Genomic DNA, 23,985 nt, shown 5'->3' on the forward strand with positions numbered 1-23,985 from the left:
CTACAGGAATGCAGGGGAAGATCAAACAGAAAAAGAAAGCGTACAATAGGCACAAAGAATTAAGATTCCAGAGAACCAGATAAATATAAAAAGTACAGGGACAAAGTTAAAAATGAAATTAAAGCGAGGGCTTGAAAAAAGATTAATATTTAAAGAAAACCCAAAGATGTTTTACAAAAATATTATTGGTAAAAGGTTAGTTAAGAGAAAAGAGGGACCTATCAGAGATAAAGAATGGAACTTGTGTGTCGATGCAGAGGCTGTGGGAAGGGTTTTAAATGAATAATTTGTCTCCATGTTTACAAAGGAAAGGGATGATGCAGATTTAGTAAACAGATTTAGGAACACTCAGAGGTATTGGATGGGATAATCATGAAGAGAGAGGAAGTAGTCAAAGGGTCAGAATCATTGGAAGTTGATAAGTCACCAAAGGCAGATGGATTGTTTCTGAGGCTGCTTCAGGAGGTTAGGGAGGAGATAGCAGAGGCTCTGGGAATGATTTCCCAATCCTGACTAGATACAAGGAAGGTACTCGAAGACTGGGGAAATGCAAACGTAGTTCCATTGTTTAAAAAGGGATTGAAGGAAATGTCAAACAATTATAGGCCAGTTAGTCTTACACTGATGATGAGCAAATTAGTAGAATCAATCCTGACAGATCAGATTAACTGTTATGTAGAAAGGCATGGACTAGTCAGGGATGGGCAGCATGGATTTGTTAAGGAAGTTCTTGCCTCACAAATTTGATTGAATTTTTTGAGGAAGTAACAAGGAGTGTTGATGAAAGAAGTGCAGTGGATGTTGCGTACATGGATTTTAGCACATTATTTGACAAAGTCCCACAGGTCGGTCAAAAAAGTAAAAGCGCGTGGGAAACAGGGTGATATGGCAAACTGAATAAAAAGTTGGCTTGGCAACAAGACACAAAGGGTAATGGTCAATAGATGCCCTAGTGAATGGAAAGTTGTTTCCAGAGTTGTACCATAGGGCTCAATGTTGGGGCTCTTACTGTTTGTGTTATATATTAATGATTTAGACGTGAATGTGAGGGGCACGATTGAGAAATTTGCAAACACCACAAAGATTGGCCAAGTAGTGCATAGTGTTAATGATAGTTATAACCTCCAAAATGATATTGATGGGTTTGTGGAGCGGGCGGTAAATTGGCAGATGAAGTGTGAGGTAACACAATTAGGGAAGTCAAAAAATTATAGGGTGTACACAATGTATGGAAATATACTAAGAGGGGAAGATGAAGTCAGAGATCTTGGAGGACAAGTACACAAATCCCTAATGGCAGCAGGTCAGGTAGACAAGGTTGCAAAGAAAGCATGCAGAATACACTCCTTCATTGGCAGAGGTATAGAATATAAAAATAAGGATATAATGTTGGAATTGTATAAAACACTGGTGAGGCCACAACTAGATTATTGTGTGCAGTTCTAGTCACTATATTACAGGGAGGGTAGAATTGCTCTGGAGATGGTACAGAGGAGGTTTACAAGAATGTTGCCATGGCTTGAAAAGTGCAGCTACAAGAGAGATTGGAGAGATTGGAGTTATTTTCCTTGGAACAAAGAAGGCTGAGGGGTGACTTGATAGAGGTGTACAAAATTATCAGGGGAAGAGATAGAGTGGGCAGGATAATATTGTTTCCCTTGGTGGAGAATTCTAGAACCATGGGACACAGATTCAAGATAAGTGATAGGAGTAATAATGGGGACATAAGGAAGAAGTTTCTTACGCAGAGGGTAGTGGGTGTCTGGAATTCGCTGCCTGAGTTGGTGGTGAAGGCAGAGTCTCTAAACTCTTTTAAAAAGTACCCGGATTTGCACTTTGAGTGTTGTAAGCTGCAGGGCTATGGGCCAGTTGCGAGAAGGTGGGATTAGAAAGGGCACCTGGGTGTCCTCGGTCTGGCATGGACAATGGACCAAATGGCCTCCTTCTGTGCTGTAATTTTTCAATGGTTCTCTGATTTCTATGGTTCTATCACCAGCTTCTCAAAGGCAATTAGGGATAGGCAATAAATGCTGGCTTAGCCAGTGACACCCACTTTCTGTGAAAGAGTAAGAAAGAATGTGGTGAATCAATGCTGCACCTTCCTCACATACAGCGCCCAAAACTGAACTTGCCAGAAGGGATCTGACCAAGGCTTTCTTCGACTGTAACAGGTCACAGAGTTCAATCTTTCTGAAAATTTTACAACAAGTCAAATGAATTGTAAAATGAGAATTTAGTATATTTTACACAACACACATAGCTGACAGAATTTTATTTCTAGACATTTCTATAAAGCAACCAATCATACTACACTGTCCCACCTGGAGAACAGGACACTCACTTTTGAACTTCAGGTCAGACCTGGCCTGGTCAGTCAGGTCATAAAAGCTGACCGATTATATCTCAATTCCTATCCTATTCTTGACCTTCTTCAGAACCCCTGAACATACTTTTCATTCCTCTTTATCTTACATCATATCAGGAAAGAATGTTAAACCTGTGTGACTTCAATGTAAAATGTAACTGATTTCCAAATCCTCTCTGTGGAAAACTCCCAAAGTATGATAGACGTTGTAACCACTGTAAAGGGTTAACGTGTTGGCTGTGCGCATTTCCACACTAACCTTGATCTTTAATGCAGAATGAATCATATTGACCAGTTGAAGAAGCTGCTTTAGTTTTTACACGGACAGCTTGGATGTCCTGTTGGCCAAAGCCTACATCACTGCACATCGTTATCCTGTATGGAAACAGAAACACATTTAATTAGTTATATTCCATTTACACTCATTTTCTTCCACAGCATGTTTCACTCTTATTGAAACCTGTTTTGAAGGAGGCTCCAAATTTTCATTCTGCACCATTCTCAGAACAAGAACTCAAAGCTATCAGCCTTCCAGGATTACACTTTGCATTTCTTATTCTGCTGTTAAACATATGGCAATCTGGAACTGCTGACTTTCTGATGCAGGTAAATATCTCGCTGATGTTTGGGGATTCCAGTGGAATTTGGACAGTTGAAGATTGACAAAGTTCCTGGAGAAACAGTACAAATGTTTTTCTCCATGATCCCACCAATCTCTACATTGTGGCAGTCAATAAGGACAAACCTGTCCTTATTATCAGGGGAGGAAGTACGAATGAGATTCAATGTTCCAGTTACTGAGATAAAGTTAGAGATATTGTAGGAAGTTTCGTCACGTGACCCCTCACATTCAGCCATTCTGCCCCCACATGGCTAAAATTGGTCCGTCATTCTGCCCTCACGTGGCTGCCATTGATCAACCATCCTGCCCCCACATGGCTGTCATTCATCAGCCATCCTCGCCGTGCCCTGCCCCCACCAGCAAGAAGGTGAACAGAGAGTTTGTATGATTCTTGGTGGTCAGTGAGACAGCCTTTATCCCCATTGCCAATCTTGCTTTTAATAAACAGAATTGTTCAGGGCCAGTCCAGGAGTCAAACCCATAATGTTGGCATTATCAACACCATACTCTAACCATTGAAGCTAAACAGCCATCTCTATATCTTGTAGCAACTCATTTATAATATTTCCCCAAGTTGTTCACAGCACTAACCAGAGGACTACTCTTTAATTCTTGAAGGCTCCGAGTAGCCTGGAGGATTGGCAACTCCAGCTTTCTTGGAACATCTCCTAATTTTCCCACCAGGGTTTACTGCAGAGGATGAGTAGAGAGCTGGGGGAAGTTTCCTGATCTCCTCATTGCGTTGCAGAGTGAAGACGTTTTACCCTGTGTCATTGCTGTAATTTGTAAGAAAAGGTTTCTACTATAGGAAGCAGAAGGGAGTCAGTTTTGAATCATTTGTAGCTCGTGTTTTACGATGACAGTAGGATTTGACAGGGAGAAACTACCGATATTAACTCTAATGGAGAAGTCCCAAACAAGAAGGCATAACCTTAACGTTAACAGCCAGACTGTTCAGAGGCAAAATTAGGAAGCATTTTACCACAGAAAGGGCAGTGTAAATCTAGAACTCTCTCCCTTACAAAGCTGTTGAGCAGGGGGTCAGTTGGAAGTTTCAAAATTGATATTTATGGGTTTTAACTGGGGAGGGAATTGTAGGGTGTAGAACCAAGGAAGTAGATAGAATTTAAGATACAATTTAGCCACAATCCAATTGAATTGCAGAAGAATCAAGACCTAAATTTCCTACAACAATGGCTACTGTTTGAAAATCTTTCATTGTCTGTAATGTGTTTTGTAAAGTGTGGAAGTGCTGAAAGGGACTGTAGAAGTGCAAATCATTGTTCGCTTTTTTCATGTTCCAATGCAAATTGGCATCAGCCAACATGGCCACAGCAGGTACATCATGGGCTTAGACACATGATGAACTTATTTGTTCATGTCTTCCATTGCAGCCTCAGAGAAACATATAGAGCTGCACCAGTCATCATTCCATCCTCTCAGAGTAGGAATACCAGTTCTCAAATTATGAGTTGGTATATGCTTTTCGTTTACTGAAAAACGGCCTGGATTTTTCAAACAAACTCACCTTGCAGCTGCATTGGTAGAGGTAAATAGACGCTGAGTTAACTCACTGTGATACTTAGTTCTCCAAAAGCCCATCATTATAAATTCTGTAGTATCTTGGCCTTGTTTAATGTAGATCAGAATTATTGGAGACTTTGATGGGGTGAATAAGGAGAAGTTGTTTCCACTGACAGATTAAGCAATAACCAGGGGGCACAAATATAATATAATTAGCAAAACAACAAGAGGGGAAAAAAAAACAGATATAAGACACAACTGTGAGTCATTCTCAGGATCAAAGTCTCCTCTTCCTGCAGTTTGTAAAAGGATTCGGTGTGATGTTTTTGAATAATCAGAGGTTGGTTCAGACTGGGCACAGAGTGCAAAACTGCTTACATTCTAATATGTGGCACTACCAACCATCCAGAAGAAATGTAAGATGCCTCAGTGAAACTGGATGTGATGCCTTTGAGAGATTGGGATTGAAGAAGAGGTTGCTTTGCTCAGCTTCAAACTCAGCTATCCAAGGAATACTTAATATTCAATAACAAGAGCAATAGAAAAATGGGATCGCACATGATTCCAAAACAGTATCTCTAACCTTAATAAATTAAAATAAAGAACAAAAAGATGGATACAGAAATGCACAATGGTTATTGTCAAAACAAGACTAGCCCCAGTGCAGATGTGCTCACAATGTGCAATAAATATTTCAGACTATATTTATAGTCTCTCACGAAATTTATTCCATTTTAACCTGAACCTGTGACTTGGAAGGGTAAAGGTGTTAAAATGTGATGTCATCCTGTATAGGCTAAAACGTGCTCATTTCTTACTGTGTAAACAACATTCCTAGACTGTTTGCTGAATAAGTGATGGAGAGGCACAATATAGTAAGAGTTAGAATTGACTACAACATGCAATGTTGATGAGTCACTATAACAAGCACACTGGGACAATAAAAATGTCAATGATGTTTTATGTTGTTCTCAGAGGATATCTTCAGATAGTTCTAATTACTGATTACGACATTAACACTTTTCTGATATTAACTGAAGAGTGTAAAGAGTGAATCATTCAACACTAGTCATGGTGCTAAACAGTGAATAATGGAAGTCTCACCATGATAAAATAAACTTTCTCTGTATCAACTGTCCACTGAACAACTGAGAATATCAACAAATCACCTCGTTCTCATCAACTGGCGAGATTTAGGCTCAGTTGCACATGCTCACCACAAAAAGAAGTTAACAGCACAAGACCTGCTCTCTCTCTCTGAATGGGAGATTGGAGCCTGCCACTCACTGTGAATAGGAGATTGGAGTCTCTTTCTCTCTGAATGGGAGATTAGAGTCTCTCTCTCTCTGTCTGAATGAAAGATTGAAGTCTCTCTCGCTCACTGAATGGGAGATTGGAGTCTTTCTCCCTCTGAATGGGAAATTGGATTCTTTTACTCAGTTGGAATGGGAGATTAAAGTCTGTGTTTCTCTGAATGGGAGATTGGAGACTGCCACTCAGTGTGAATGGGAGATTGGTGTCTTCCATCTCTTAATGGGAGATTAGAGTCTGTTACTCACTGTGAATAGGAAATTGGAGTCTCTCTGTCTCTTTGAATGAGAGATTAGAGTCTGTCACTCACAGTGAATGGGTGATTGGAGTCTTTCTCTCTCTGTCTGAATGGGAGATTGGAGTCTGTCACTCACTGAGAGTGGGAGGTTGAAGTCTCTCTCTCTCTCTCTGAATGGGAGATTGGAGTCCCTCCCTCTCTCTGAATGGGAAGTTGGAATCTGTCACTCACTGAGAATGGGTGATTGGTGTCCCTCACATTTTGAATGGGAGATTGGTGTCTGTCACTCACTGTCAATATGAGATTGGAATCTCTCTCTCTCTCTGTGAGTGGAAGATTGGAGTCTGCTACTTACTGTGAATGGGAGATTGGAATCTGTCTGTCTCTGAATGGGAGATTAGAGTGTGTCACCGTTCAGATAGGAGATTGGAATCTGCCACTCAGTGTGAATGGGAGGTTGGAGTCCCTCTTTCTCTCTGAATGGGAAAGTGGAGTCTGTCACTCACTGAGAATGGGAGATTGGTATCTCTCTCTTTCTGAATGGGAGATTTTGGTTGCCACTCACTATTAATGGGAACTTGGAATCTCTCTCTGTCTGAATGGACTTTGGTGTCTCTCCCTCTCTGAATGGGAGATTGGAGTGTGTCACTCACTGTGAATGGGAGATTGGAGTCCCTGCCTCTCTGAATGGGAGATTCGAGTTTCTCTCTCTCTGAATGGGAAATTGGAATGCCTCACTCACTGAGAATGGGAGATTGGAGTCTGACCACTCCAAATGGAAGATTGGAGTCTTTCTCTCTCTCTCTGAATGGGAGATGGGCATCTCTCACTCAATGAGAAGGGAGAGTCGAGTCTCTCCCTCTCTCTGAATGGGAGATTGGAGTCTGTCAGTCACTGTGACTGGGAGATTGGAGTCTCTCTATGAATGGGAGATTGGAGTCTCTCACACTTTGAATCAGAGATTGGAGTCTCTCTTTCTCCTAATGGGAGTTTGGAGTTTCTCTTTCTCACTCTCTCTCTCTCTGAACGGGAGATTGGAGTCTGTCACTCATTGTGAATGGGAAATTGGTGTCTCTCCATCTCTGAATGGGAGATTGGAGTCTGTCACTCATTGTGATGGGAGATTGGAGCATCTCTCTGTGTCTCAATGTGTGATTGGAATCTGACAGTCACTGTGAATGGGAGATTGGAATCTCTCTCTGAATGAGAGATTAGAGTCTTTCTCTCTCTCCCTGAATGAGAGATTGGAGTCTGTCACTCACTGAGAATGGGAAATTGGAGTCTCTCTCTGCCTGAATGGATATTGGTGTCTCTCTGTCTCTCTGAATGGGAGATTGGAGTTTGGCACTCACTATGAGTGAGAGATTGGAATCTGTCACTCACTGTGGGTGGGAAATTGGACTCTTTCTCTCTCTCAGTGGGAGATTGGAGACTGTCACTCACTGTGAATGGGAGATTGAAATCTCTCTCTCTGAATGGGAGATTAGTGTCTCTCTTTCTCTCTCTGAATGGAGGTTGGAATCTGTCAGTCTCTACAAATGGGAGATTGGAGTCTCTTTCTCTCTCTCTGAATCAGGGATTGGAGTCTGTCACTCTCTGAATGGGAGATTGGTGTCTGTCACTCACTGTGAAGGGGAGATTGGAGATTTTCACTCATTGTGAATGGGAGTTTGGAGTGTCTCTCTCTCTCTCTCTGAATGGGAAATTGGAGTCCGTCACTCACTTTGAATAGGAGATGCGAATCTCTCTCTCTGAATGAGAGATTGGAATCTCTTCCTTTCTGAATGGGAGATTGGAATCTGTCACTCACTGTGATTGGGAGATTTGAGTCTCTCGTTCTCTGAATGTGAGATTGGAGTCTCTCTCTCTCTCTCTAAATGGGAGATTGGAATCTTTCATGGACTGTAATTGGGAGATTAGAGTCTCTCTCTCTCTTTCTCTGAATGGGAGATTGGAATCTGTCACTCATTGTGAATGGGAGATTGGAATCTCTCTGTCTCTGAATGGGAGATTAGAGTCTGTCACTCTTGCTGAATGAGAGATTGGAGTCTGTCTCTCTCTAACTGGGAGATTGGAATCTGTCTGTCTCTAAATGGGAGTTTTGAGTCGGTCAATCACTGTGAATGGGAGATTAGAGTCTCTCTCCCTGAATGGGAGATTGGAGTCTGTCACTCACTGTATTGGGAGATTAAAGTCTATCTCTCTCTCTTTCCATGTCACTCTCTATGAATGTGGGATTGGAGTCTCTCTCTCTCTGTAAATGAGAGATTAGATTTTCTCTCTGAATGGGGGATTGGAGTCTCTTTCTCTGTCTGTGAATGGAAGCTTAGACACTTTCTCCCTGAGTGCAAGATATTTGCACACTGGAGCCTGCACTGTATTTCCTTGAGCATGAGGTTGAGTCAGGGAGTCATTGTGGCACAGAAGGAAGCCATTCGGCCCATTTATCCATGCTGACTCTCTAAAGAGTGGTCCAGTCAATCCCGTTCCTCAACTTTTTCCTCAAAACCCAGCAAGTTTATTTCCCATCAAGGGTTCACCCAATTTCCTTTTGAACTCATTCGTGGTGTCCATTTCTACCACCCTCACAGGCAGCGTGTTGCAGGTCATTAATGCTTGCTGTGTCAAACTGTTTTTCCTCACCCCCCACCCCACCGCACTCTCCCACACTAAATCTGTGCCCCCCGGTCCCTATGCAGTCAGCCAATGGGAACAGTTTTCTTTGTCCACCTTATCTAAACCTGTCATCATTGTGTAACTTCTAATTCCTTTAAACAAAGCCCACTTACCGAATAACCTTGTAACTAAAACCTCTAATGCTCGAACCGTTCCAGTAAATAGGGCATTTGTGTTATTATGGAGAAGGTGCAAGCTTTGAATCCACAACATCAACATGGGAGGGTGAGATTGACTCAAACATCAATGCATGCATCAGAGTCTATAGTCAGAGTAATTGAAACTCCGAGCATTGAATAAGAAATGAAGTCACTAGTGTGTAAAAACCCTGGAGGTAAAATAATTTGGGGTTAAAGGGTAAAGATGGCTGAAGGTGAGAATTTGAGGAAAGTGGAGAGAAGTCTTTGAATGGACTGAATGGTTTAATGTTGGAGGTGTTTCTGCTTTCGGACTCAGGGACTTGGGCACTGGGATGGAATTTTGTCAATTTCTTTCAGCAAACATCTCGATTGATATTTCATTGGAAGTGTCAGTGAAGAATTGGGAAGTGGGACTGACGCAAACATTCAAGAGTTCTGAGTTGCTGAATCTCCTCCAGATCTTTGACAAAGTGACCAGATCCAGATCAGCTACCATCATTTTCTGAAAGGTTCGGGTTGAAGTTTTGAACCTGTGGTCACTGGGTATCCGTTGGGGCGAGGGGTGGGGCAGGTGGGGGGTTGGGGGGGGGGAGCTTACCCAATCCGGCTGCCAGCGATCCAGCCAGTGGCACACTCAGTGAAGGCACACTCCTCCACTGCTCGCCGCAGTTCCTCAGCTGTAGCCAGGCGCGCTCCCTGCTCTCTGCACAGCTCCTGTGCCGTAGTCTGGTCCCTTTGCACTGTGCCATTCTTTGGGTGCAGCACGAATATCTTCCCTGGGACAAGACAAATGCAATAAGACACCGCCTGGTAGTCCAACCCCAACAATGAGCTGGGTTTACAATGATGGAATTCCACCTGATCATTACTTTAGAGCCCAGGTCTGATTGATACTCTCGGTGATCTCTACATTGTTCAAATGAAGTTCAATGAAAGCCTCAGGAACAAGAATCTAGTTCTTATTTGGGCATTTACAGCCTTCCGAACTCAACATTGAGTTCAATAATTTCCAAAAGAATCACTGCCCCCTTTGCTAAATCCCATTTCCACTTTCACTTGAGGTGGAGATACTGGCGCCAAATCCACCTACTTGTATCCATTTACTGCATCCACTTACTGCATCCACTTACCGTATCTACATACTGCATCCATTTACTGTATCCACTTACTATATCCACTTATTGCATGAACATACTGTATCCACTTACTGTGTCCACTTACTGTGTCTACTTACTGTATCCACATACTGTATCCACTTAATGTATCCACTTACTGCATCCACTTACTGCATCCACTTATTGCATCCACTTACTTTATCTACTTACTGCTCAACTTACTGTATACACTTACTGCATCCACTTACTCTATCCACTTACTACATCCACCTTCTTTATCCACTTACTGCATCGACTCACTGGATCGACTTACTGTATCCACTTACTGCATCTACTTAATGTATCCACTCATTACATCCACTTACTGTATCCACTTACTGCATCCACTTACTGCATCCACTTACTGCATCTACTTACTGCATCGACTTACTGTATCCACTTATTGCATCAACTTACTGTATCCACTTACTGTATCCACTCACTGCATCTACTTAATGTATCCACTCATTACATCCACTTACTGTATCCACTTACTGTACCCATTTACTGTACCCACATATTGTATCCAATTACTGTATCAACTTACTGTATCCACATACTTTATCCACTTCTGCAGCCACTTACTGCATCCACTTAAATGATCCACTTACTGTATCCTCTTACTGTATCCACTTACTGCATCGACTTACTGCATCCACTTAAGCTATCCACTTACTGTATCCTCTTACTGTATCCACTTACTGCATCGACTTACTGCATCCACTTAAGCTATCCACTTACTGTATCCTCTTACTGTATCCACTTACTGCATCCACTTTCTCTTGGTCCATTTTGTGTCTTTTTATTTGGCTCATTATCCTCTCCATGTGCCTGTCTGTCAAGTTTATCATTTCATCTCTGCTCTTTTCCACTTATCTTCATCCCTTCCCCTGATTAAAACCCCTCACTTCTCCAACTTCTTCCCATTCTAATGAAAGGTCACAGACTAGAGAGAAACTTTCTGCATCTGCAGATGCTGCCAGAGCTGCTTGGTCTGTCCAGCATTTTCTAGCTTTATTTCAGATTTCCAGCATTGCACTGTTTTGTTTTCTCCTCCACTCTAACTCACACAGTCAGTCTTTGTACAACTGTCATACAAATGTCCAGTTTTATCTGTTGAAATAATTCCAACCCCCTCCTCCCCCCGCCCCCCCCTTACCCCCTTCCCCACCGCTGGTTTGAAAGCTGGGGGAGTTATTTATGGAAATGGGGAAGAAAGCTGTTTGTTTATCTGAAACATGTGATTTTGCAAAAATTCCAAATGAGAATCAGATTACCTAATCTGTCCATGTTAATGTTTAATGCCCACTTGTGCAGTATCCTAACCCCACATACCTGTCCCTATCTCTTTATTCTTCAGTTCAGCCACTTCTCCAGCCTATCCTTCAAGGCTCTCTCAGCCGTTGCTTTAATCAATTACTCTGGCAGTGATTTTAGAATCTTACAGCAGTGTAAAGAAAGTCACTCCTGCTATCTCTCCCCCTAAAATTTTACTTAATCTCATCTCCATTTTCCATCATTATAGATCCCACAGCAATTGGAATGTTTTTATATTTAATGGATAGAAAAATCACTTCTGCCTTTTGCATTTAAAAAAATAATCTTTTCAGCAATAAGGATAGTTTTCCATTTTTAAATAAGGTTATGAGTCAAAAGGTTGAGGAATTGGGGCCCAGTCTAAAGGCTTTAACACACAATCTAAACAGAAACTTCAGTGCAGTAGTGAGGGAGTGCTGCACTGACAGAGGTGCTATCTGATGAGTGCTTAAATGGAGACTGTGTCTATATTGTCAGACAGATGTATAAGATCCTATGATATTTATTTGTCTCATTATCATCTCTGTTTGCCTTGTACACCGAGTTTGTCGTTCCATCTCTGCTGTTTTCCACCCAATCAATGAACAGGAGGGTTCCTGCCAGTGTCCTGACCAATACCTGCCCCTTAATCAACCTCACTAAACCAGATTGTCTGATGATTGTGACTTTTTTGTTGTGGGAGATTTCTGTTTTGTTGCTCCTGTTCTATAATAGGACAGTGACAACTCTTCAAAAAAACATTTCATTGGCTGAAAAGTATTTTGGGACATTGGTTATGGCCCTAACCCTTTTTGAAGCCACTCTAGATCAGGAACACTTAATAATCAGCTTTACCTGAGTTTAAAATACTCACTTCCTGCAAGTACTTACATTGGGCATAAACAAATCAACCATTTCTCCCTCAAGCAAGATAACAATCAAGAGATGTTACCTTCTTCCAGTTAACATTTTAAAACAATCATTAGCTTAAAACCCAGATATTGTAAGGTCCGAGTGTGGCTCTTCAAAAATTTGTATTTCCCACTTTAGAAGTATACAAAAGAGGGTGTTCTCAAAGTTGCATATGGAATACAATGTGAGATGTCATATTTTATTAAATTATTCACAAGTTTATTAAATAACCATAACATGCAATATACTTTAAATTAAATAAAGATATCACTTCTTTAAAGGTTATAGAAAGATGCAAAACATAATCTTAGTTCTGATAGGAATCTAATAAATCAGTCTCTTAAATGCTACAGGCTAAAATCCCATAGAATATCCATAAAATATTTAAAGCAAAGTGTCGCCTTAAATACCTGAGTAGTGTAGTGATCTGACTAGCTAGACAAAAACTTCATCAAATGTAGCATCCAGCTGTTCAGTCAACTTGAGAAGTATTGACTTTAGATTTATATTTAATACTTCTCAGTTTCTGGAGGAAAGCCTTTTTGACAGCCCATTAAAGTAAATTATATCACCCTAAGCCATTAATGGTGTTGCTTCTTTGATTGACCTTGGCCCTTTTGATTATCCTTTATCATAAGAACATAAGAAATAGGAGCACAAGTAGGCCATCTAGCCCTTCGAGCCTGTCCTGCCATTCAATAAGATCATGGCTGATCTGAAGTGGATCAGTTCCACTTACCCGCCTGCTCCCCATAACCCTTAATTCCCTTCATTCACTTTGTTGATAATTATTCAAGTGTTGAGGATTGCTTTATTATGTGAACAAATACAAGTACATGAGTATTTACCCTGACAATAAATGCTTGTAATGTGTTCAAATTTCAAGCCAAATTAATTTCACTGAACTAAAGTTTAAAAAAAATTGGGTCATTTGAAGGCTATGTTTTCAATGCACCTGTGTTCTGTAAAAATGTATCAGATAGTGTTCAATTCTGGCTGCTAGAAGCCCACCAGCCTATGATGATATCCTGAGTTAGATTTTGAGAATAATGCCACGTTCCAGACTGAACTGTCATCAATAGATTAGTTACTATTCACTTTTTCTTTAGGCAAAGAGTAAAACATTCAAATTATGAAAAATAGTCCTTTGCAATACTTGTGTTTCAATTGGGGGCTTTCTAAAATTCCAGTGAATTCTATGCACATAAAATAATCTTCATTTTGTTAATTAAATGCAGTGCTGACCCTTTGTGTTTGTGAAAGATTTATGGATAAAGGCCCCTTACTGCCTATGACCATTACTTCAAGTCTGAAGTATAATATCTTTATATATGAATTCTGCCTAATGTCTATATTCTACCTATCTCTATAATATGATACATGAAGACCTAAAAGGCGTAGCATAATTATTAGTCTTTCTTTCTCTTTCACAGATCTCACACCTGTTCTTTTTTAAACTATAAACTTTTTTTAAATTTAGTTTCACATAAAATGAGAAATTAGAACCAGCACCAACAATGCAATATACGTAAAAACCTTTTAGTCAATGGGACATGCAAAAGTGTGGAGCAAACTCATTAATGACCAGAGTCTGTGCATGATCAGATCATGAAAATTCATGATCCTCATTAGTCTATTTTGACTTCAAACTTTCAGATTGTAATAAAAATTTGGGACTTTGGGAAACATGATTTGGCTCAGATCAGAGGATGTACTTGTATTTGGCAACTGAAAAGAAATTAAAATATTACATTAAAGTACAGCAATTTTGTGACAATATAAATTTCTTCAGAAAGATGGCTCTACACAGCTGTGACATCTGGGTCGAAAAGGTTACATTATGAGGACAGGTTGTATAGGTGAGGCTCGAGAGAAAAACTATTTCCGCTGGTGGGTTGACTGCAGAACAAGACACGCATAACTTTAAATTTAGAGCCATGTATTCATGTGCCAGGAACGAAATGTCTCCACAAAGGAAAATGGAAATCTCTCTCCCAAAATATTGTTGTGGTTGGGGTCAATTAAAAAATTCGGAATTGATTGATGGATGTTTGTTTGGTCAGGGTATCAATGATGGCAGATAGATAAAGATAAGATACAGCGAAGATCTAATTGAACAGGCTCGTGCGGTTGAACATAGCCTCCGTGTGTTCAAATGATCTAAACCATCAGATTCGTATGGAGTGATTGAACAGGAGATTTCCTAGAATGTTGCCAGGGTTGAGAGACTTCAGTTAATACGGGGAGGGTCTGAGGAAGATAAGGCTCCTCTCCTAAAAAGTAGAAAGAGATCAGAGAAGATTTGTTCAAGTTAAAACTGTGAAGAAGTGGCGAGTTTGTTTGCAGCGACAGGAGGGTGGCTAACCAGGCGACGCAGATTTAAGATCATTGACAAGAGGACCAGAGAGGGGAGGTGAAGAGAATTGATGTGAGTTTTAATTTGGAAACAGATTTCGGAATAACTTTCAAACAAGAATCGGATAAACACTTCAACAGGAAACATATACTCCATTCGTGATTCTATCACCAATGAACCCGCCAATATTACTAGACATCAGTCTGCATCCGTCTGTGCAACTTATCAGAAAATTACTTTGGAAAGCAATTTAATTTGACACAAATCCCACCGAAAAACGAGAGTTTCCAATGAATGGGGCAGTGCTGTTTGCAAACCCTCATTATTCGAAGTTCTGAATGGACTGACCGTGAGCTCGGACCTGGACTCCGGTGATGATGAGAAGACAAGCCATCCTGAGCAGGAGGAAGTGAGGAGGCATCGCCGGGAGACTGGCACTGGACAGAGGGCGGCTCAGGCCGGGCTGGGCAGGGTAGACACAGTAAGACACAGGGTAGACCCGGGAGACACAGAGCAGGTGAATCCAGACTCAGCACAGGCAGGCGAGGGGAGGCAGAACCGAGAACTGCGCGCAGATAGGAAACTGGGTTTTATCCACACGTTGTATAGGGAGGGTCAATCCTTCAGTGATGCGAAAATTCACACGGCTCCGACAATAAACAGGCGGCTGGTGGTGTGAACCCGGGAGGAAGTGAAGGAAAATGAGTGGGAACAATCGCAAACTTGGAACGCCGTTTGATAAGAAACAGAGAGTGCTGAGGATCAGGGAGTGCTGAGGATCAGAGAGTGCTGAGGATCAGGGAGTGCTGAGGATCAGGGAATGCTGAGGATCAGGGAGTGCTGAGGATCACAGAGTGCTGAGGATCAGGGAATGCTGAGGATCAGAGAATGCTGAGGATCAGAGAGTGCTGAGGATCAGGGAATGCTGAGGGTCAGGGAATGCTGAGGGTCAGGGAGTGCTGAGGATCGGATCCAAATTATTCCCAGCGTCATCGCATTTCCGTTTTGTTCTGGTTTTTCGCGGTCTCCCGGAGTTCACTTCAGCAAATCGCTGCGAACTTCATATCAGACTCCGGGTTCAGAAAGGTGCAAAATATGACATTCCCAGAAATCCGGCAGAGCCCGTTACCGAAACAACAACCTGCTTCTATATAGCGCCGATAGGAGGAAAGGCTAAGTAGATTGGGTCTGCACTCTTTGGATTTTAGAAGAACGAGAGACGACCTTATTAGGGCATGTAGAACTCTTATGGGGCTTGACAGGGTAGATGCTGGGAGGTGGGAGAGTCTAGGAGCGGAGGGCATAAACTCGGAGTAGGGTATCGTCCATTTAAGCCGGAGATGAGGAGGAATTTCCTCTGCCAGAGGGGAGTTAATCTGTGAATTTTTTTTAACCACAGAGCACTGTGGAGACTGGGTCATTAGGTGTGTTCAAGGCTGAGATGTTAAATTAGTAACGGAATCAAGGGTTATGGGGATAATACAGGAAAGCGGAGTTGAGAATTGTTCTATCAGGTCAGTCATGATCTCATTGAATGGCGGGACAGACTCGATGGGCTGAATGGCCTACTTCTGCTCCTCTGTATTGTGGTTTTAATTGTAGTAAATTTTCCCGGCTTTTGCTAAGGGAACAGCAGATTTCACACTCAAAGGATGCACAGGCCTTACTGATAGTCTGTTAGATTATGATAAATAAATGCATTAAAACAATAAACACAATTTCAAAACTCCCTGAATCAGTTCTCCCCTGGTGACTATATTTAAATCTATTGCAAAGTAAATAGGTTTGTGGAAAAATCCACCTTTACTATTTATACCTCTCAGACTATAAAATGAGCATTTTGAGGCCAGAAATGATCGTAACAAACTGGGTGTGTTTGTTCCAGTGAAGGCTACTTTTAAATCGCTTCAATCCCTTTCGACTGGAGCTTTACTGTTGCTGCTTTTCCAGCAGGAACCCAAACACCCAATCAGACAGATGGAACAGACGGTGTTTTATCAGCAGTTGGGGATAGATGGGACTTCCAGTCACAAGGCCCAACTCCAGGCGATTCGGGTTTAGTGACATCTCGTCTCTACAGGTGAATGACAGAGAAATTCCGGTGCTAACACCGGAAATAACTGTCCACAGATCAATGGAAGAAAAGTTAGACTGATGGAGAATCACATAACAATAACAACTCTCTCAAATTAAATGGAGCACATAGGGTATTTGGGTACACACTCGCCCCGTGCATTGATCGATCAGATGCTTCAGCGTGATTTGGACAGGCTGAGTGTGTGGGTATCTGCAGCAGGGTAATAGACTGTGATGCAGAAACTAGAATATCTTCCCAGAATAGCAGCAGATCCTCACTGATGCTGTGACAGTGAAGATATGGTCTCAGTGAGTAAACACCGAAAGTGGATCTCATGGTCAACATGTCTGGAAACAGAGTGGAAATAGATTAAGAACCTGAAACATTTTTGAGTTTTAAAAATGTCGACATTGAGTAAAAAAATGGTAATTTGTATAAAGCATTTGTTCTGTCGCAGTTAGAGATAAAATGTCCAAAACTACATAAAGGGCATTGAAGCCATGGAGAGTATACTATGGCGGGTTCAGAATGGTTATTCACCTGGACGCGGCCAGGCACCAGAAACTAATTATCCAGAGTTTGAGATTCCGGAACTTTTCCATTATTTTGTTCTGTAGCTTTTATTGTCAATGCCTCTAAGGAACTTTTCCATTGACACTGGGAAAAATAAAGAGGAAAAAAGGAAGAAATTTGCATTTTTCCCGCCACCGAACACGCAAAGGACTTTCCAGCTCATGAGTTGCACTTGAATTATTGTAACGTAGGAAATGTAGCAGCCAATTGTGCACAGTAAGATCCCACAAAGAACAATAATAATGTTTTTGTGATGCCCATTGAGGAATGGATATTGACCAGGACACAGGAGATAACTCCTCTGTTCTTCTTCAGAATAGTGCCTTGGGATATTTTACAGCCACTTGAGCAGTCAGATAGATTCTCAGTTTAATACCTCATTTGAAAGCAGCGTCTGCAATGGTGCAGTGCTCCTTCAGCATTACACTGCAACAGCCAGTTCGATTTGTGTGTTCACGCCCTGCTTGGAGTGGTGCTTGACCCTGGAACCTTTTGATTCAGAATCATGAGCAAGGGCTGACATACAAATGATAGGGAACGGCTGTTCTCTTCAATTGGGGTGTTAGTGAGAATTTTATACTCACGGTTGCTCATCGCTAAACACGGAGAAATATGATTTTAAAAATCTTTGCACAGACGGTCATTGAAACAGGGAATGTGTTGCAGCAGGGAATGGTTAAAGAAGATGTCATTGCATATTTTTAAAAATGTGGATAAATACTAATTTAGACTTGAAGTAGATAGAGATAGGAATTTGGAGAGGGTGAGGGGCAGTGAAATTAGTTTGGAACTGAGACAGGGCTACGGGGTGATTTAATTCCGGAGTCATTTTAATTTTTTCCTGATTGAATATGAAATTTCTGTCACACAAACACATAAGTGAGCAATGGATACTATCTGTAGAAAACTATTTTGTGTAAAGGGTGAGTGGTCTTATTGACAGAATATCTGAGCTGAGATAAATATTGACAGGATATATTAAATATGGCATTATTGATATGATTGGAAGACTTGCTTCTGCATCTATCTGCTGGATTACTTTCACATGAGGTCACGTTTTGCTCTGATAAACACTTGAATCAGGAGTTCCTCAGGAATTTGGAGGGGGGGGGGGGGTGTCTGAAGTGTCTCATTGCAGTGACATCATCTAGCAGTGAAGAAATTTGGATTTACTCCAATCTTCATCTGATAGAAATGGCTCATTGATCTCAAATCCAACACCCACCCACTATCATTTCTGCTTCTAGTGGAGCATAAGAACATAATGGATAAGATAAACAAAATAACCCATGGAATCCACTCAATTGGAATCCACTCAAATATTCAATACAATTGTGGCTGATCTTCAACTTCAGCTCCTCCTGCCCTCCAAAGTGAGCCAGTATTCCTAATTAAATTAATCATTGGTAGCAGGCAAGCCAACTAACAGTTCACATTTTCATGGTTTGATGGGGAGATAATGGCTAAGTGATATTATCACTAGACTATTAATCTGAATTAATAAAGAAATGAACTCAGTACATGAATCCAATTAATGAATACCCGAGTGTTCAGTGTATTACTCCTCAAAAATTAGTTATCTAGTGCCAGTTAATGTGAAAGAGCCATCAGGACAACAAAGGGGCACTCCTATCCTTCTGATACCAAAATTCATGCTTCATCTTTGTCTTTCAAACTGACTAAAAAAATCATTTCTTGACACGTGAAACTTGTTCCACTTCCATAGAGTTTAACAGCTCAAAATGAGGCACTTTGGCCCATTGTGTCAGTTCCAACAATCAAGAACATATTTATTCTAATCCCAACTTCCAATGCTTGGTTGTTATATTTACATAGATACACATTTATATTCATCATTCTGCCTTGTGGCTATGTTTTACCCGAACTCTATGTCTTGTCTAAACTGAGTCAATGTCCATTTGTGTAAATGTACTTGCTTGTAGTATCCAGTTAATCACTTCCTCTGAAGTTTTGAATTTACAGGAAAGATTAACTTTCCATCCTTTATGCAATCAAGAATCCCGAGTGCCTGTATTTCCCCCTCAAATCACAGATTTTGAATCACATTTGCTAACTTGGTTGCCCTTCCTTCCACTCAGTTCAAGACCTGGACACTCCCCTCCCTATGGGTCAGTGTCTGGAACCACAAACAATACTCAAAAATAGCCATGGAATCACTGGAAAGTGAGGCTGGAGAAGTAATACTAGGAAACAAAGCAATGGCAGAGGAACTGAATAGTTATTTTGCATCAGTCTTCGTGGTGGAAGACACCAGTGGGATGCCAGAGCTCCAGGAGAATCATGGGAAACAGGTGAGTATAGTGACCATCACTAAGGAGAAATTTCTGAGGAAACTGAAACATTTGATGGTGGACAAATCACCTGGACCAGATGGATTACACCCCAGGATACTAAAAGAGCTATCTGAGAAATTGTGGAGGCATTGGTAGTATCTTTCAACAACCACTGGAGCCAGGGAGGGTCCCAGAGGACTGGAAAGTAGCTAATGTAACATCACTGTTTAAGAAAGGAGGGATACAGCAGATGGGAAATTATAGGCTGGTTAGCCTGACTTTGGTCATTGGCAAGATTTCAGAGTCCATTATTAAAGATGAGATCGCAGAGTATTTGGAAGTGCAGGGTAAGATAGGACGGAGTTAGCAAGGCTTCATCAAGGAGAGGTCGTGTCTGACAAATCTGTTAGAGTTCTTTGAGGAGGTAACAAGGAAGTTTGATAAAGGAGAACCTGTGGACATGATTTATTTAGATTTCCAGAAGGCCTTTGACAAGGTGCCACATAGGAGACTGTTCAATAAGTTAAGAGCCTATGGTGTTAAGGGTACGATCCTGACATGGATAAAGGATTGATTGACTGGCAGAAGACAGAGAGTGGGGATAAAGGGGTCTTTTTCAGGATGGCAGCTGGTGACTAGTGGTGTGCCTCAGGGGTTTGTGCTGGGATCACACCTTTTCACAATATACATTAATGATTTGGAAGAAGGAACTGTAGGCACTGTTGCTAAGTTTGCAGATGATATAAAGATATGTAGAGGGACAGGTATTACTGAGGAAGCAGGGGGGGCTGCAGAAGGACTTGGACAGGTTAGGAAGGTGGTCAAAGAAGTGGCAGATGGAATACAATGTGGAAAAGTGCGAGGTTATGCACTTTGGAAGGAGGAATGGAGGCATAGACTATTTTCTAAATGGGGAAATGCTTAGGAAATCAGAAGAACAAAGAGTCTTAGGAGTCCTTGTTCAAGATTCTCTTAAGGTTAACGTGTAGTTTCAGTCAGCAGTTAGGAAGACAAATGCAGTGTTAGCAATCATGTCGAGAGGGCTAGAATACAAGAGGAGGGATATACTTCTGAGGCTGCAAAAGGTTCTGATCAGACCCGATTTGGAGTATTGTGAGCGGTTTTGAACCCGTATCTAAGGAAGGATGTGCTGGCCTTAGAAATGTTCCAGAGGATGTTCACAAGAATGATCCCTGGAATGAATAGCTTGTCATATGAGGAACAGTTTAGGATTCTGGATCTGTACTTGTAGGAGTTTAGAAGGATGAGTGTGATCTTATTGACACTTACAGGATACCGTGAGGCCTAGATAGAGTGGATGTGAAGAGGATGCTTCCACTAGTAGCAAAAACTAGAACCAGAGGGCTCAAACTCAGACTAAAGGGATGATCCTTTAAAACAGAGATGAGGAGGAATTTCTTCAGCCAGAAAGTGGTGAATCTGTGGAACTCTTTGCCGCAGAAGGCTGTGGCGGCCAGGTCATTGAGTGTCTTTAAGATAGAGACAGGCCTCACCAATGTCCTATACAACCTCTTCCATCTTTCTGCCTCAAAACTCCACCAAAACCTTTATCCATCTTTTTTTTCACACTTAAGGTCAATCACAAGAGTATTTACCTTACTGGTAAAACTTGGTCTAAATTTACCTTACGGGTCTCACCTTCTCTACCTCAATATGCTATAATGTGTCCAAACATTAGTTGCCCATAAACTGACTTACACTAGGTATGGACTATACAAAATTCTGGTTTTCAGCAGTCACTTCACACATTGAACTTAAAATCACCTTTAAATTGCTCCATGGCTTTTCTCTATTTTGTCTTCGCAATATCCTCCCCCATATATTTGGTCACTCAACTGAGTACTCCTTACCTCACCCCCTTAGTAGTACTTTAGTATATACCCAGGTCTTCCTCCTGAAACCTCTCTATTCTCTTATCTTCTTTATACCTTCAAACTCATCTTCTCCTTTCCCAGAGTAGTGATCTTTTGCTGATAGGGCAGTTCTTCCACTTCACTATCTCTGCAAAATGTGACAGACCAATCAATACCACTCTTCCAAGCCTCAGCATGCAACACTTGTATCTGTTCACTTTTTTCAAGGTTGGCACATTGCCTACTTGATTTCTTGCTGCCTCTTCCTCCATAGTATGATTATTCAGTTAACCAGACATGATTCTCTGTGACCTAACAATAACTTGAATTAATTTAGCACTTTTATCATAGCTTCATACCCCAATTGAGGCATGTATATATTCAAAATGAATAAATAAAATCTTGCTCAGAAAGGTGTGTCCGAAAATGAGTAGGGAGAGGCAAAGAAGCTTAGAGAAGGAATTCCAGCAAATGGGACTTAGGTAGCTGAAAATTTGGTCACCAATATTGAAGCTAAGAGAAGGCAATGCTCAAATGCGCAGAAAGTCAGAGGAAACCAGTTTTAGGGTTATATTCACTGGAGGTTAGAAGAATGAGAGGGGATCTCATAGAAACTTATAAAATTCTAACAGGGTTAGACAGGGTAGATACAGAAAGAATGTACCCATTGGTGGGGGAGTACAGAATTAGGGGTCATAGTTTGAGGATAAGGGGTAAACCTTCTAGAACTGAGGTGAGGAGAAATTTCTTCATCCAGAGGGTGGAATGTGTGGAATTCACTACCACAGAAAGTAGTTGAGGCCAAAATGTTATCTGATTTTAAGAAGAAATTAGATATAGCTGTTGGGGCCAAAGGGATATGGAAGGAAAGGGGGATCAGGATATTGAATTTGATGATAAGCCATGATCAAGATGAATGTTGGAACAGGCTCAAAGGGCTGAATGGCCTCCTCCAGCTTCTAGTTTCTGTGTTTCTATGAAGGTAAAGCATGCTGGGGAACTCAATACACAGCACATCAATCAGCATCTGAAAGGGAGAGAGTTTTTTGAGGGAATCCTTCAAGAAAAGAAATGTTTTGTGCTGTCAGAAAATCTGTCAAAACTCAGAGAGCTCCAGATGAATGAACTATCCTGTGGTCAGGTGAATTCAGAAAGGACATGTTCCAGTCCAGCGCGTGTATGAATAAGACCATTGTTGATTCCATTCCTGAGGTTAGAAGGCAACTTCGTCATCTTCTAGAATTGTGTGTTACTGGGTAGTTTTATTTCTATGACATTAGAAATTTCATGGGATAGACTCATATGATCCCAACAAGAAATATGCAGTTTGGAAGATTCCAAATAATAGCTTAAAATTCCCTTGGATAGTTATAATGGCTTTTCCAGAGAAGCAATGAATCAGTGATTTGGAATGGGCCACCCAGCTTGGAGATTTATACTCAGGAGAGAGTGGTGTTACCACAATATCTGAAGGCAGAAAGCTAACATTCCTCCAATAACTGTGGCCAGAAACTAGGGTACCTGTCCAATAGTATCCATACCAGTTGCTAACTGATTCTGTGCTCAGAAAACTACATCCCATGTTCATTGCCAAGTTAGGACTCACCAAATAAGTTAGGCATATACTGAACTTTTCTTCACATTTGTTGTTTAGACTCTTTGGAAAAGAGAATTATATCTTACTTGCAATTTGTTCTGTATTAAGTTCTGAAGCAAGAAATTTTTTGCATTAATTTTTATATAATCTCAACTGAAAACATGAAGGACCTTTGTATTTTTAAACCAAGGAGTTAATACTCTTCTGTTCTCCAAGAGAGTGAGCAATGGGTTAGATTTCAACTTGAATTGAAGAGATTGAAATAATTCTGCATGTCGCCCTGTTCAGAATTTTAATCACTAATTTCTTGCATTTAAGTAAAATATTAAATATAGAAGGGAAGCTATTTATTTTAAAGGCAGTCAATATACCAAAGTTAATTAAAGCGAGTGTAGGCTTGTGTCCTGCACATATCCAGTTATACTATACATTCAGTGTTGTTGCAATGAAATTTATCCCACTGTATGACACTAAAATGCCTTGAGTTTTGTATTATCTTTATGCTCTAGTTGAAGTATAACTAAACATGAAAACCCCAACATATACTGCTGAAAGTTTAAAAAAGACCTCGCTAGTCTTCTCACTTTCCATTTAGGATGAATTAAGATGAGTTAAAGGCTTTTGTCATTTATAATTATATTTACAAATGTATAATCACCACTGTTTTAAATAGAAATATGCATGAAAACATTTTAGAAAATATTTTATTGCAGTATTATTTTAATGGGCTGAACGGCCTCCCCCTGTGTTTTAATTACTCTGTTGTTTCTGACTAATTGTCATTCTAAAATTATAGGTATGATTTTCACTCCAAAATATCTGGATAACTGAAAGTTGAAAGAAGGAGGTCTGGTCATACAGAACATTGAGGCTCCACTTGCACTAACCATTGGCTTCATCGAGTACTATAGTTTCAGTTGGAGTCTGATAGGACTTTTCACAACTACCCAGACATCCAGATCTCTGGTGACAGCTT

General features: G+C 40.9%; 1 protein-coding gene across 1 annotated transcript in view; it reads right to left on the reverse strand.

The window, feature by feature from the left end:
• susd5 (sushi domain containing 5) overlaps positions 1-15,015 on the reverse strand; it is a 40,611-nt gene extending 25,596 nt beyond the window's left edge. The window contains exons 1-3 of the mRNA XM_080193528.1: positions 14,943-15,015; positions 9,475-9,652; positions 2,625-2,740 (exon numbers count right to left, since the gene is read on the reverse strand). Of these exons, the coding sequence (XP_080049654.1) occupies positions 2,625-2,740; positions 9,475-9,652; positions 14,943-15,015 (367 nt within the window). The remainder of the gene's footprint in view (positions 1-2,624; positions 2,741-9,474; positions 9,653-14,942) is intronic.
• Between the last annotated feature and the right edge of the window lie 8,970 nt (positions 15,016-23,985).

Source organism: Carcharhinus amblyrhynchos, chromosome 8 (genome assembly GCF_965287045.1).
Source record: "Carcharhinus amblyrhynchos chromosome 8, sCarAmb.v2.hapA, whole genome shotgun sequence".
In the NCBI taxonomy this organism is placed as follows: Eukaryota; Metazoa; Chordata; class Chondrichthyes; order Carcharhiniformes; family Carcharhinidae; genus Carcharhinus; species Carcharhinus amblyrhynchos.